This window comes from Raphanus sativus, chromosome 6, assembly GCF_000801105.2.
Source record: "Raphanus sativus cultivar WK10039 chromosome 6, ASM80110v3, whole genome shotgun sequence".
In the NCBI taxonomy this organism is placed as follows: Eukaryota; Viridiplantae; Streptophyta; class Magnoliopsida; order Brassicales; family Brassicaceae; genus Raphanus; species Raphanus sativus.
In genome coordinates, this window is record NC_079516.1 from 14,952,825 (window position 1) to 14,968,609 (window position 15,785).

General features: G+C 34.6%; 3 protein-coding genes across 3 annotated transcripts; 2 read left to right on the top strand and 1 right to left on the bottom strand.

Moving 5' to 3' along the window:
• Nucleotides 1-369: 369 nt before the first annotated feature.
• On the bottom strand, nucleotides 370-3,951 carry LOC108813449 (putative RNA polymerase II subunit B1 CTD phosphatase RPAP2 homolog). Its single transcript, XM_018586008.2, has 8 exons — nucleotides 3,331-3,951; nucleotides 2,866-2,988; nucleotides 2,592-2,771; nucleotides 1,566-2,405; nucleotides 1,279-1,484; nucleotides 948-1,211; nucleotides 706-852; nucleotides 370-625 (listed from the first exon to the last, which is right to left on the bottom strand). Exons 1-8 carry the CDS (start codon nucleotides 3,905-3,907, stop codon nucleotides 521-523), a joined length of 2,442 nt encoding a protein of 813 aa, XP_018441510.2. The 5' UTR covers nucleotides 3,908-3,951; the 3' UTR covers nucleotides 370-520.
• Nucleotides 3,952-8,054: 4,103 nt separating this feature from the next.
• On the top strand, nucleotides 8,055-8,558 carry LOC108807897 (B3 domain-containing protein At5g26805). Its single transcript, XM_018580121.2, has one exon. It carries the CDS (start codon nucleotides 8,088-8,090, stop codon nucleotides 8,556-8,558), a length of 471 nt encoding a protein of 156 aa, XP_018435623.1. The 5' UTR covers nucleotides 8,055-8,087.
• Nucleotides 8,559-9,498: 940 nt separating this feature from the next.
• Nucleotides 9,499-12,789, top strand: LOC108806358 (solute carrier family 40 member 3, chloroplastic). The gene is made up of 12 exons (XM_018578450.2): nucleotides 9,499-9,946; nucleotides 10,076-10,289; nucleotides 10,383-10,446; nucleotides 10,645-10,859; nucleotides 10,985-11,161; nucleotides 11,259-11,333; nucleotides 11,419-11,520; nucleotides 11,596-11,707; nucleotides 11,777-11,923; nucleotides 12,003-12,109; nucleotides 12,185-12,298; nucleotides 12,381-12,789. Exons 1-12 carry the CDS (start codon nucleotides 9,783-9,785, stop codon nucleotides 12,675-12,677), a joined length of 1,788 nt encoding a protein of 595 aa, XP_018433952.2. The 5' UTR covers nucleotides 9,499-9,782; the 3' UTR covers nucleotides 12,678-12,789.
• Nucleotides 12,790-15,785: the final 2,996 nt, after the last annotated feature.

Consider the following 15,785-nt stretch of genomic DNA (forward strand, 5'->3'; position numbering starts at 1 on the left):
CATAAATAAAGTTTTGATACTTTTATATAATGATTCAGATCAGACTTTTTTTTCAGTTAAGATTTAAGCAGATACTTCAGTTTATGGTATAAACGCACAAGGCCTAGTGGCATGAGTGCAACAAACAGAACACGAAAAAGGTAAAATTGCTTTGGTCAATATCATCATTTTCTTCTCACATGCATAGAGAAAGAAAAAAACTCACGAGTCCGTACATCGTCAAGAATCAACACCATCTTAGACTAAAACAGCAAGTCCGAGTCAATCAAATTTCACATTTCAATTCATTACTATAACTCACTCTAATCACTACTTGAAAGTTTTTTTTCATTTTTTTCTCAAACTCATATCGAAACGTTCTGTTCCAAGTAGCCAAGCCTGACTTCTGATTTTTTACCACATTCTCTTCCAATTAAACAATCCATCAGTCACTAAACAAAAAGACAACTTCTCAATGATTTTTTCATATTCTCAAAGTTGCTTTCTTAATCCACAAGTAAAACCCTAAACCGAGTTTCGTCTAAGCCCCGCATAGTGTAGCAAATTGAGGAACACGACCAAGCGGTAATAGAATATCCTTCATTGTCTCATACTCTTCATTACCAATCCCACTTCCTTCCAACACCTGTTTTTCATTTTCACCAACACAATCAACTTAATAGAATTCACCTTATTGACTATATGTTCAAGTTAACTGCAACTAACCTTGCTTCTGTTCAATATATAAGGTGCAATCCGAGGAATGCGAGCCACAGACAACGCGTCCAGGAACAGAAGCACAATCACTAACCATTGTTCTAACCTAAACGACGGAACCGCCCCTGTCAACGACATTGTCTCCAACAAGCCTCCCTGCTCAACACCACATCACAAACCACCACATTGCTAAAAGCTAACTCTGAGATGAAATTATATTTGACAATGATAGATTGAAATAAATCACTTACCAATCCCTTCTCCAGCTCGGAGATAGGTGTTGGCAGCCTAAGATCAGTGGCAACTCTAGGCACAGCTCTTGCAAGACACCCAGCAACTGTCTCCTTGATCTCTGACGAAAGCCCTTCTCCCAGGACTATCCTCCTGGGATACTCTTTGCCGTTAACTGTCAAGAACTCCTCATGAGCAGACTCATCCTTCCCATAGATGTACGCCAGAGAAGAGGATGATACCCATCCAAACAGTGCATCCCACATCATAGCAAAGGTTGATAGCTGAGGAAAGGTCAGTGAACGTTTAGTTCCATGTTACTCCTAATGAATGATTACAAAAAAGACTTACGGTTAGATTGAATCCATCTGGAGTTTCATCGAACCAAGACTGGTCACGGTCAAACAAATCAGAATCTGGCATCCCAGGCTTATTTGGCCACTTCAGAAGCGTTGCTTCCTCCTCCTCTTCACTCATTTCCTCCTCGTTTCCCTCCTCAGACACCTCTCCATCAAGTTGATGGGTGCTTGGCAACACAATGATTCCAGCTTTTGCAGCTATATAAAACATGACAAAATGCAAAAATTCAGAAACTTATTTAAGTCCACAACGAAAACTAACACTTCCAATGGACTTACCAGCATCACTTGCATCTAAATCTCCTGAAGAAACAGCTTCAGCAGCTTGGCTCAATGCCTTGGCACAGGCTTCTGCTAATGCAAGGCGTGAGACACTATTGACATCCTCTGTATCAGTAGAAGACAGGTTAGGATGTGACTCCATACCATTGCTTCTAACCTCACAAAGATCACCACGGACGTCACTCTGATCAGCCCAAGTAACTGAATGGCTAAGTTTCTTAGAGCCAGACACTTTAAGGCATGATTTAGTGACGGTTTTACTTGATGAACACATATCCTCATGAGGTTTAAGTCCCTCACAAGAATCAGATATAACTTTCTTTCCCAAACCTTTTGTATTAGAACCACCAGAGGATGATCCTAGTAGACTATTTTTCTTGCCTAACGTCTGAGAACCTTCTAGGTGAGAACTTATAGGATCTTCTATTGAACATGGTGGCTGCTTAGACACATTATATTCTATACTGTATCCATCGCTCATCACACCCATCTCATCAACCACAGAACTTATAATATCCTTCTCCATGACTGTTACAACTGTTTTCCCTTTACTTGATTCCCCTACAAGAGAAGCTTGTTTACGTCGTGGTGGAGGCTTAAACCCCTTCCCTTTAGACGCAGAAGAGGAGCCTGTTAGAGAACACTTCTCATCCAAAGTCTTGAGACCATCTTTCAGTTGGCCACCAAGAGGGTCTTCCGTTGAAGATGGTGGCTGCTTAGACACGCTATATTCAAAGCTGTATCCATCACTCCCAGTGACTGAGCTCGCGCAACCCATTGCATCAAACCCAAAGCTCGCCAAATCGAGCTTTTCCTTTTCTTTTTCACGACGAAACCCTGCACATGCGCAGTGAAACTTCAAAACCATATAGAAAAAGGAGCAAGGTAAATAACAGTGTCTATTGCCACACAGATCAGCAAGAATGGCCTAGTAACTATCAACAAGATCTCAAACTCCCTCTATGAATAAATAAAATGATTCATGAGGCTACTACTCTGAAGACCTCCTTAGTGCTTGCTTACTCGATTTTTTTGGTGTTTTCCCTTGGCTATCCTCAGGTTTCACTACAGGAGAAGGCTGTTTGGTCTGAGGTGGAAGCTTGGAGACACTACACTCATCAGGAATGATAACTTCGCTAGTGAAACCCATCTCTTTAAAAGGCGGGTCCTCCTGATTCTTTTGATCATTCTTAGCCTTGGAATCTGTCGAGACAAAGCTCATACTATAAGAAGCACAGAGACAGACGCCAAACTAGCAGACAAAACCAAACATATATGGTTTCATCATAGAACTTACCTTGTTTGGAGTTGTAATTGCCGCTTACACTGCACTCATCAGGAACAATAACTGTGCTAGTAAAATCCATCTCTTTAAAAGGTGGATCCTCCTGCTTCTTTTCTTTACTCTTAGCCTTGGAATCTGTCAAGATCAATCTCTTAATTATAAGCAAGTATAGAGACTGACACTAAGAAACATAAGAAACAAACACCCAACAGATATCATGTCCAGTTACAAAAACTATATTAATCACATGACAACATTCTAACAAACATAAGAAAAAACAAACAAACATATCTCTTCAGTTACACAAAACTATATGAATCACATGACAACATCCCTATTAACAAAGGTTGAACTTGGCCATTATTTTGATGTTGTTAGCAACATAACACCTATTAGATTAATTCTGGAATATTGTCATGTGATTCATATAGTTTTGTGTAGCTAACAATCAATATGTTTTTTTATCATCAAACTTACCCTTTTTACCATCATTGGATTTGCAATTGCTTCGATCAAAAGGAACATAACCTTCAACAGCACTAGAAGGACCCATCCACTCCTCCAAATCCACCACCTCTCCACCTCTCACATCCCTATTCTCACGAATACTCAACTTCTCCAACCCCAAACCCTCTTTCACACCCAGAGACTCTTCCACATCCCCAAACAAACCAAGAATCCCACCAAGCTTCCCCGCATCAAACTCCGAGGTACGAACCTCCTGAAGACTCTTCGCGAACGCTCGGCTGCTAACGAGACACCCCGCCGAGCAGAACTTCCGAGCCTCCCGGACGTCGTACACCCTGTGCTCCTTCAAGGACACGCGATACTTCCCTCTTCTCGAGACGTCGGAAGGGAGGGACGATCTGCAGAGAGGGTAGCCGCAGAGCTTGGCGATGGTTCGCTCCGTCACGACGTCTTCGTAGTCCGATTGAGACATCAAGGCCGCGGCCGAGAAGAGGTGGTTCCGGGAAGTGACGCCGTTGTTGAGTAGCGAGAGCTGGATCTTGTGAACCGCATCGTTGATGGTGATTGCTTGATGATCCTTCGACATGGTAGAAAGGTGTAGGGGGGCGGGGGGAATCGCAATCCCGACAAGTCGAACGGAACTAGAGAGAGAGAGAGAGAGAGAGAGCTAGTTAATGACTTCTGGTCTTAGAAGGCGGTTCTCATTATGTAATGGGCCGATAAATGAGCTATAGTTCTATGGACTGAGCCGGGCCTGAGCCCCTCTATAAAAGGGCCTCCAATATAAAAAGAAAAACTGCTTTTTTTTTTACACAAGAAAAACTGTTTCTACATATTAATTAATCTATACTACTAAAGTACAAGCACATTTGGATTTTTACTTAGTTTACCCCTATTAAATAAGCTTTCTTTTGTATTCATTAATGATATTTTGGACATTCTGCATTGGTTTCTTTTTTAATTGTTTTTGGTTTGTCATTAACCACCGGTTTCCTAATTCAATTTTGGTATGTGATTATTCCGTGTTTGATACTGCATTATTTTAATATTTTTCCAACCGGACATGTTTGAAACTGCATCGTTTTTTCTCAAACTATTTAATGGTTTGGTTTTAAACCGCTTTTTCCTAAATATAATCCCAACTATCTAACAAAAATTATTTATAAAAAATAAAAATTGTTTATTGGTTCAACCAGTGGTTCAACCGGTAACCGGATTTCGATTTTAGTAGTTTTTATTGGATTTTTAAATTTTGTTTTTTTTTTCAAACCCGAACTGAATTTATCTTTGATCAACCGGTAATCCGTTCAACCGCACGTCTAAGTCGAATTTCAAAACACCGATCAAAACTATAAAACTGTTATATTGATTTATATTTAAAATATCTAATTCAAAATTAAAAACCTAAAAATACATGTATAATATAGTTTTACCGAACATAAATCTGGATATAAAATACATATATGAGACGGATTATATAAATACATATACAAGACGGATTATATAAATGTGATTATATAAAATTTTCACCAAACATAAACCCGCGCTTTGAAAGCGCGGATCAAAATCTAGTTTTTCTTTAAAATAAGTGCTTTCAACATACAGAAATTCTGAAATTATATATACTAATTAAAGAAAGTTGATTTTCTTTACCTCTTAATTTTTGTTTTTTTTAAATATTTTTTTTTTGTTTGTCGGCGCCCATTTGTAAGATCAAGTGGTAGGCAGGTATGAGTCGTTCCGAAGAGACGCTCTGTCCGGTTGGGTCTGATCTACAGTGAAACCTCTATAAATTAATAATGTTGGGATTACACCAAAACTATATTTTTTTATTAACTTATAGAGATTATTAATTTATCGAGATATTAATTGAACCAAAAACTCAATTTGGAACTATGAAATTATATTAATTTATAGAGATATTAATCTATCAATTATTAATTTAAAGAGGTTATACTGTGGGAAAACAGAGAACCGCTATTCCTAGTTTGTTTTGCTTATATATTTTAACTATAGTTAATTTTTATTGGTACTAAAATAATTGAAATGTAGCCCCATTGATGTGAGGTCCGACTCTGACTATGGCCGGGAATAAAATATGTTTTAAAATCATAGGGTATGAATGGTGATTAAGAAATAAAAATTAATAACACATTCTCTAATGTTTCTAAAAAAAATTATTATTTATAAGAAACAATATTTCTCTTCCATTTTTTTCATTCATTTTATTGTAGAGGAATAAAGAACAATATTATTTCTGATAAAAATAATATAGAATAATCATTTCTCGTCATTTCTATAATTTTATTCCTATATATTTATTGTCTATTTGTTCATAATGTTCATGTGATGGTAACTAATTAAACTGTATGACTTTCTTACTTATTTCAGATACTGTGTGTCAATGAGTAAATCAACCTTAAAACCACTTATGTAAAATTTTCATATCTTCCAGAATCTCCAAGAACAATCTCAAAACTTCTGAGGTTTCTAACAGCAAAATCTTAAATAATCTGCTTAACTTTTATATCTATCATTTTATTCCTTATAGCTTTTATATTTAACTAATATTTGAGATGTAAATACTGATTTACTTCATAACTAATATATAACTACTAAATAAAATTAATATATCATTTAATATTCATTAAATGATCATATAAAAGCATTACAAAAAATAACTACATTAAATAATTTGGTATTTTATTTCTGATTGAAGATTTAATTTATATTTTCAGTTATATGTATTATAACGTAGTGTTCTGCTAATCAGTATTGTCAATAATATTACTTAAATATACATTTTATTATATATGAAAGCTTTGATAACTTTAATCAGTTTGACTAATATCGAAGACTAAAATGTAAATAAATTTCTTTTAAGATTAGATTTAAAGTTTTACCATTGGATATAAACACCCTCAAACCTCAAATTTAAGGTTCTTCCAACCTTAAAATTAAAGTTACTTCGTTTTGTTAGATTTAACTAAAATTTGATAGATTTATTTTTCTTTTGGTCACTGATTTACTTCATTTTAAAGACTTGTTTTTTAGTCACAAATTTACTTAATTTTGACAAATTTAATTAGGATTGATAGACTTACTTATTATTTTGACCAAATTTGAATAGTTATATAAAACCATAACAAACCATTTAAAGTCCAAAAAAAAAAAATTTAACCACAGCAATCTAAACAAAAATCACTTTGTTCCATAAACTGTATTAAGTAGGTTTCCACTGGTTTTAGTTCTAAGAAACTGTATTGGTTTTGCTATTGATCAAATCGGTTGCAAATTGTAAAAAAAAGACATGGTTTTTAAATCTGAGTGGCTTACTCTCTGTAGTTTCATGTTCAGACACATCTCTTTGATATGTGGACTGAAAATTTAAGGTTTTTAAATGAACTTTAAATCCAATTTGGGTCTAAAAGTCTGAAACTTTGTGATTTTTAAGTGAATTTTGAATCCAATTTGGCTAAAAAGGCTAAAACTTTTTAAGGTTTTGATTGATCATTTGTAGTTAAGGTTGGGATTCATGAGTTCTTGAGTGTGGTTGTGGGGAGGAGTTGAGACTCACATTCACTGAGGTTGGCATCCCTTGGAAACATGTAAGTTTCATATCATGCCTCTCTTACCGTTGTATCGTTGTTACATAAGCAAGATACTTTGGGTCCCAGGTGTCATGCGGTTAATGATACTACATGTTGGGACTGAAATGATCAGCTACCTTGACTTTGTTCCATTACATAAGTTAATGTAACTATACAAATCAAATCTGAGTTCTTGAATATTTGAAGCACTAATAGTTCTATTTTCTGGTCCTGGAACTCGACATTTTTGAATTCTGTTTCGCAGAGGAAGCTGATACTAAAATATAGCCAGAATTACTATAGGCTAGGGCAATGAAAACCCAGAGATGACACCATAAAGGCTTTGATTGTTTATTTTCCTCGTAGTCTCTGTTATGCATGCTTTTACTACTGAAACGAGGTGTTCTCATAATGATATATGCATACCAACGAAGCACCTTACTTCTTTTTCTAAAGCAGTAGTTTTGAAGTGTTGAACTTGAATGTATTGTTATGGAGCTCTTTATATATAGCAAGACTGCCTTCAAAGTTCCTTTTCTCGTGTCAAAGATGCTAAGTCTCATTCTATTTCTAGTTCGTAAGATCGTCCGGAAGAACATAACCACCGGTTAGTAAAGAACGCTAGATATCTGGTTATGACTGTCGGTAAAAAGGTTCCATGTTACAGAAGTGTCCGGTCTTGTTCTGGTTTGGCTTTGGTTCAAGTTATGTGTGAGTCTAATTTCTGTTAAGGCTCTTGGTTCATGGGGCTCACTAATGGATTGGTCTTCCGGTTATTAAGAACCAAACCGTTGGCCAACCAAGAGATACTTTTACTGTAATAAATGGGCTTCCTTTCTCTAATAAAACTATAAACGAAAGCCCACAAGGCCCATCTTACAAAGACTTTTTTTTTTAACACATACCAAGACTCTTACTACCAAGTGGTTAAGATAACTAAACCATAAATCATGTTATGTTAAAAAAAAAAAAATTAGAACTTAAATCGATATATGCATTTGCACTCTCACAACTCTAAGATCACATCAGCTTTCTCCAATAGCCGCCACTCTTAGATACCCTAAGCCTTATCAAACCAAGTCATTCTACTTATATAACCATCCAACTTTTATCACCACACAAAACCACAACAAACAAATAAAAAAGACTTATAGCTCACTTGCAGCTACTACAAAGATGATCAAAACAATGTTCTACACCTTCTTTCGAACAAAACACCAAGAAGAAAACGCCAACAATGATCAAATACTTCCTCAAGAAATCGACATCCGTCCCATAACTCCTTGTCCTTGGGATATCATCAAAACCCTATCTCCCCTCGAAGTCGGGTACAGAGGCAGACTCCAACTTCCAATGGTGTATATCCAGGCTACTATACTGAGACACATACCAGATCTCATGTCTAAAACACATATGAAGATTGGTCATTTCGCTTTAAAGGTGAAGGATCTCGATACAAACACAGTCCACACTGTTTCATTCTGGAAGGTCATTCAAGAAGATAATTTTTCGACGCGTGAAACCTGGATCAAAGAATTTGTGAAGAGGAGGAGTCTTGAGCCTGGCATGGTTGTTGGTATGTATTGGGATTTTAACGTTACCATGCTTTGTTTCTCGGTGTTGGAAATGAAGGGCGTGGATGAATAGATTTAAAATGATATGTTAAAGATCATTTATATATTCAAAATAAAAAGTTCATTGACAATTTATTTTTTTATGCTGGCTGGGAGGTTGTAGGGGTGATCCGAAAATTATTGTTTTAGATTCTATGTAGAACTTGTGTTTTTTTATGTATTCCAGTTGTGATGAAGGGGAACATCAGTGTTTGTATGACTCTTAGTTTTCTTTGGATATATGCATGAATTAATTTTTGCATTAGAATATAAATTAACATATATTGCATGGTTGTTTCAATATCATTGCGCGCCAAAAAAATCTATACAGATATTCAAAATTTATACGATAACGTCATAATTAATTGTCAACTATTTAAAAATCAACTGCTAAACTATGTTATAGTTATTCACTATTATTGTGCGCCAAAAAATCTATGCACATATTCCAAATTTATACAATAACGTTTTAATTAACTGTGAGCGAAGAATAGTCATTCGTTGTCAAAAAAATATCTTAGTTAACCGTTAAAAATTTAAAGATTTTTAAATGATCATTAAACTAAACTATGTTATATTTGTTTCATTTGGAACCAAAAATTACCTGGTTTGACTTTCTTAATAGCCAAGATGGATAATATAGAAAATTAATTTTGATTTTATTTCCACAAACGTTTTCATTCTTATCTTTGCACTAAACATATTATCTTTTTGTTTAATGGTTTTTGGGCTTTCAATTCGATCAAATCGTTTTTATGTATGAGCTGGGCTAGTACGTTCGTCTGTGTATGTTTTTAATGGGTGAAGATCGATGTGTTGGGCTAGAACATCACATGTGCATGTTCTAATAGGCTTTTGGGGGGGCCACGAAACAAAACAGACGATTTAGTTTGCCAGGTGGCAATAACTTATTGGCGAAATTTAAGTCTACGTGGCTTAATCTCCCTTACACAAACCCTCCTCTGCCTTTTTGCCCCCACTTGAGAGCTCTCTCGTGTTAAGGTGGTGAACTGATGAACCACCATAGTCATAGATAAGGTTTTTTTTTTTAATTCTTCTGATTCTCTAAACCAAAAAGATTCTCTCTGGATTTTTTCTTTTCTCCCTGAGGTTGAAAACAATCTAAGTGGCGATGAAGCCATAAGGGAATAAAAAATAATCCAGAGACGATTCGAATTCATTTGATTATTTTTTTTTCCGGAGGCCTGCATGAGCTTGTAGAAGCCGAAGATAACTAACTACGACGCAGTTTCTAGAAATGGTTGTTTCTATGGCTCTGCTCAGACAATCTCCGTCTTTCGAACTCCTGTTTCACTGTCCTGTCCAGAGAACCCGATTTTTACCGCCGGCGGTTTTGTCTGGAGTTCGCAATCGCTTCCCTTCTTGCAGATGGTTAACTCTCACCTCATCTTCTTCTCGCAGGTTTGTGTTTTGTTACCAAGGTTCTGTCTCTTTGTTATTTTAATTTCAGACAAAAAATGCAATTTTTTCAGACAGTCTATTGTAACTGCTGCTCATTCCAAAAACTGTCCTTTTTTACTCATATGATAGGTTAAACAGCTTTACTTCAAGGTGTTCGATCACAAACACTGATGTGTGTCACGAGTTTGTCACCACTACTGATGAAGAGGACTTGCCATCACCACCAGAGGATATTCATCCAATCCCAATCGTTCATCTTGATACTACCAATATCGCTGTAACCGAGTCTCTCAGCTTACTCACCGAGTGTACTTACGTAGACACCGTCTTAACAGCACTCCCCGTATGTGTTACATTACATCCCCTTTGATCAAAGATCCAACCTTTTTCTACAGTATTGCTTTAACCAAATCAATCTTTTTTTTTGTTTTCTTAGGTCTTGTCTGAGGAAGAGCAGACTGCACTTGCAGCCACTCCTGCTCACCCTGAAGGGTTATATGGTTAGTGCTCTCTCTCTCACTAAGTTCATTAGATTATAGACCATTATTATTATTATTGTTATTATTATTGTTATTATTATTATTTTATGGGATTAATGACTAGGCGGTCTAGACACCGGCCTAGTCAGTAATCCTATATAAAACGTTTAATTACCGTCTAGCGATTTATTGAACATTGGTTTTTACTTGACTTGTCAGTCTTATACGCGAGCTGTTTGGTCGGGAACTTGGTTGAACAACTATGGAATTTCGCCTGGCCCTCCGCCATTGCAATGCTCCACCCGAGCTTACTACCTGTGGCAGTCATGGGGTTCGTCACCAAACTGGCGATAATTATCTGTGGTCCGGTCGTTGGGAAGTTCATGGATCATAGTCCCAGAGTTCCTACGTATATCTCCTTGAACGTCGTTCAGGTAAAATAAAAATAAAAAAAAAAAGAATTTTTCAAGGATCAGACAATGACACTTCTTAGTTACTTTCCTTGGACTTTTGTCATAAACATAAACATCATCTCTTATATTTTTTTACATTTTTTCAGGCAGCAGCTCAAGTGCTGTCTGCAGGAATGATAATGCACGCTTACACGGTTCCTTCCACACTGGGGTCATCGATTCTTCTGCAGCCTTGGTTTTTTGCGCTGATATTCGCAGGGGCCATTGACACGTTATGTGGAATAGCTTCTGGAGTCGCCATAGAACGTGATTGGGTTGTATTGGTATGCTTTCCTTATGTGATGCCGCAATATATAATACTTATTTTTGGTTAGGACCGGGCCTTTTCTGACTGAAGTTAACTAATTTGTTCTTTGGTAGTTGGCGGGAATAAACAGACCAATTGCTCTTGCACAAGCAAATGCTGTCCTCAACAGGATTGATCTGCTTTGCGAGGTATACTACTAATTCTATCTCCGTATTTATGCTCTTTAAACACTTATCAATTCATGAAATGAACAAGATTGTAACCTTTAAACAGATCGCTGGGACTATGTTATTTGGCGTCCTCCTATCCAGATATGACCCTGTGACCTGCTTAAAGTTCGCTGCCACACTAATGATTGGTTCTTTGCCAACCATGGTAAGTAGAACGGTCTATGAAGCTTCTTAATAAAGGAAACACAAAGCTGATGTGTTCTTTATTTCTTTTTTTCAGACAGCTCTCATATGGCTGACCAACAAGTTCTCCTCTGGAGTTCTGGACCGTCCTAAATGCTCTCAGAGCAGCTCTGCTCCCGAAGGACCTCGTTCTGAAACCGACAGTATATGTAAGAAAGCCTTTTAGTTTATTAATACTTGGTTAAGCATATTATATGACCATTTGCTTTGTTCATCAGTTGATTTGGGCATGGAAGCTATCAAGCTTGGATGGAAAGAATACATTCAGCAGCCGGTTCTTCCCGCTAGCCTTGCATATGTCCTTCTCTGCTTCAACATCGTCCTCACCCCAGGCAGTTTGATGACCGCATTTCTAACACAACGATGTATGCTTCTTCTTTAAACAGTGATTCACCATGATTCATATCAAAAGATATACTCAAGTGAGAGTGTCTTTTCAAACAGGTGTGAATCCATCAGTTATTGGGGGTTTTAGTGGACTATGCGCTGTGATGGGAGTCGCTGCAACTTTCTTATCAGCAAACTTGGTTAAAAGATTTGGCATTCTAAAGGTATTAAGTCTCTTAAAAGCATGTTATTAGCGTTTCAAGCTGGCTAATGTTTGTTGCGATGGCGTTTTGAAACAGGCGGGTGCAGTAGGATTGTTTTTCCAAGCTTCACTCCTCGGTGTAGCTGTTGCTGTGTACTGGAGCTCTTCTCTATCCCAAAAGAGCCCACTCTTCTTCTTCTTGTCCATGATCGTAAGTCCCCACTCTAATTACACTCTTTCCTCTCTTTTACAGTTTTGGTTTTGACACAAAAAGGGGTAACAACTTCTCTCAGGTACTATCAAGGCTAGGCCACATGTCTTACGGCGTTGTGGGTGCTCAGATTCTTCAAACCGGCATCCCATCGTCCAAAGCTAACCTCATCGGTGCAACTGAGATATCAGTGGCTAGCCTAGCTGAGTCACTGATGCTCGGAGTAGCCATTGCTGCCAATGACGCTTCTCATTTCGGGTTTCTTGCGGTTCTGTCTCTTTTATCAGTTGTTGCGGCCTCTTTGATATTCTGTAGGTTGCTGAGGAATCCTACTGATGAACAAAGACGGCTCTTCTCCTTTGATCCTCTTGCGATTTGAAAATTATACATTGAAATGTTTTGTATAGTTAGCTTCACTATCATTGTATAAATTCTTCATTTTATTTTGAAATTGGAAGAAAATATGAGTTATATAATCTCAATTTGAAGTTGACTTCCATTTTAATATCTAGATCCACATTCTACCCCTTAATCATTAATTAAGGGATGTCAGTGAATGCGAATTTATCAAATACAGTGTTATTGGTTAATGCATTTTAATATTTTTATTAAAATCTAGTGTAATTAATTTTATGACTGTTTAATTACTTATAAAATCAATTGTTATTAAAAAATTGATTTTTAATGATTTTTATAATTTTATTAAATCTAGTATCATCGAAATTTGAATTCTAGATAATTTTACTCATAAAACAAAACTTTAAAAAATTCAAATGTAACCTCTATATTTTTAAAATTATTACACTAGCAAATTTTGAATTTTTTTAAATATGAAAAACTCTTTACAACCCTTTAGAAATTTAACAAATCTATTGATTTTTAGAATCAGATAACTCTACATAAATTCTACTCTCACTAACCCCTCCTTAGATTGTTAAACCAATAACTAACAATCTCAATAAAAAAAATTCCATAGAAATTAAAGGTAAAAATATATTTTTGTGAATATAATTTTCGTTTTACGTCTCATAATCTTATACAACTAATAAGACTAGTAAAAGATAGATGCATTTAAGTTTTAGGTCGATAAAAAAAACCAATTACAATGTTATACCAATGACGATGTGATCTACAAGATTAAACCCGAAAACTTGAGATGAATCAAAACATCCAAGATTTGTTTAAAATTTAATATGTTTGTTTTAGTTGATGTGTAAGGTTAACACATTAATTAAAAATATGAAAATTTCGATACAATAATTATATAAAATAGTATTTAATAAAACTAGTTCAACTAATAAAAGAGTAGTACTATGTAATTTGATACAAATCTAAAATAATATTAAATTTTGATCTAGAATAACATCATCTATTTTACAATAATATAAACAGAAACAAAATGAGCACTGCATAATAATGTTAGTTATTGGTTTAACAATCTAAGGAGGGGTTAGTGAGAGTAGAATTTATGTAGAGTTGTCTGATTCTAAAAGATCAATAGATTTTTTAAATTTCTAAATAGTTGTAAAGAGTTTTTTATATTTAAAAAGTTTTTCAAAATTTGCTAGTGTAATTATTTTTTTTGCTAGTGTAATAATTTTAAAAATCTAGAGGTTACATGCAAGACTTTTAAAATTTTGTTTTATGGGTAAAATTATCTAAAATTCAAAACTCAATAACACTAGATTTAATAAGATTGTATATCATTAGAAATTAATTTTTTGAATAATAATTGATTTTGTAAGTCATTAAACAGTCATAAAATCAATTACACTAGATTTTAGTAAAAATGCTAAAATACATTAACCAATAACACTAGATTTTAAGAATTTAACGGTCATGATAAATTCACATCCCACTAACACCCTTTAATTAAGGATTAACCGGTTAGAATCTTGATCTAGATATTAAACCGGAAGTCAACTTCAAACCGAGATTATATAAATTCGTATTTTCTTCCAACTTCAAATAAATGAAGAATTTAAACTATACAAAAGATCTCAATGTAATACTTTTCAAATCAGTTCGCAAGAGGTTCAAAGGAGAATAACCTCTTGTAGATCTTGTAGATCACATCGAAATCATATCGAATAAAACTGAATTTGAGTATAACATTGTCTTCTTTTTTTTGCCCAAATTAAAATTATATTAAAAAGCCCAAAGGCTAATACGAGGTCCAAATCCTATAAATATCCTTACACAAAAAAAAAAACAAATAAACAAATGGGCAAAACAAAAAATTGGGCCAAGCCCATTACCACCAACTAGGGCAACCGCCTCACTCACGATCCCCTCGGACGCTGCCGCATCTCGTCTTCTCCGGAGTATATCATTGTCATTGGTTTCTTTTTATCGACATAAAACTTAAGGGGGATGTATTCAATTTAGCATTTGATGTGATTTGATTTTTAATGGAGTTTTAGATGATTTTAATAAGTTGCAGAGATTTAGGTGATTTTTGTTAAACTACTCTAGAATATCACCTAAAACAATGGGATTTGAGTTTTATTTTTTTTAACTAAGAAACTCCACCCAAACACCCCAAAATCACCTCAAAACTTTAAAATCCCACAACTTAAAATATTTTCAATAACAGTGGATTTCAGATTACTTTACGAAATGTCAAGTTCAATAACAGTGTATTTTAAAGGAGTTTTTAAAATGCATGTTTGAATAACAGTGGATTTGTCATTTTAATACAAATCACCTGAAACTCTCAGTTGAATACACCCCCCTAAATGTATCTATCTTTTATCATTCTTATTACTTTTGTATAAGAGTATGAGACGTGAAAAGAAAAATTATATTCATAAAAATATATTTTTACGTATAATGTCTATGGTAACTTTTTATTGAGAATGTAACCTCAAACACATTTGGTAACCAGTTTAATAAGATATAAAAATATTTATATCTTAATAACCAATGTTTAACTGATTAATATTTTAGAAGAAAAGATAAATTGGAAAGATAAATTTAATGTGAAATGCATAAGAGAACAATTTTAGTGCATGAAGTTATAATTTTTTAAGATTTGACAATTCACTCTCAGTTATGAAATGTATAATCGTGTGTTCTTACACTTGTCACTTGTTCAATTTTAATGGATAGTTAAGATTAAAAACAAAATTAACAAAGGAAAACAATCTTTGCTTTAAAAATAATAAAATTTGATGAAAAAGAAAAATATCTCTTTACTTTTATATAGTTGTATTTGGTCTACAATTAAACAACATTTATAAAATATCAAATCTTAAAACGCATATAGAAACGTTTATATACAATTGGGGAAAAATCTTATCTCTAACTTAAAGTTCATAAACTAATCTTTTATTCATAAACCGTTTTAAAAATATTTTAGTGTTATAATGAGCAGAGGTATTTCACTAATTCGCCTTACACTTATATTATATAAGTTTAGATGATTTTTTTTGTAACTGACATTTTAAGTTCTTTTTTTAATTCTTAAGATTTATGTAAATCAAAT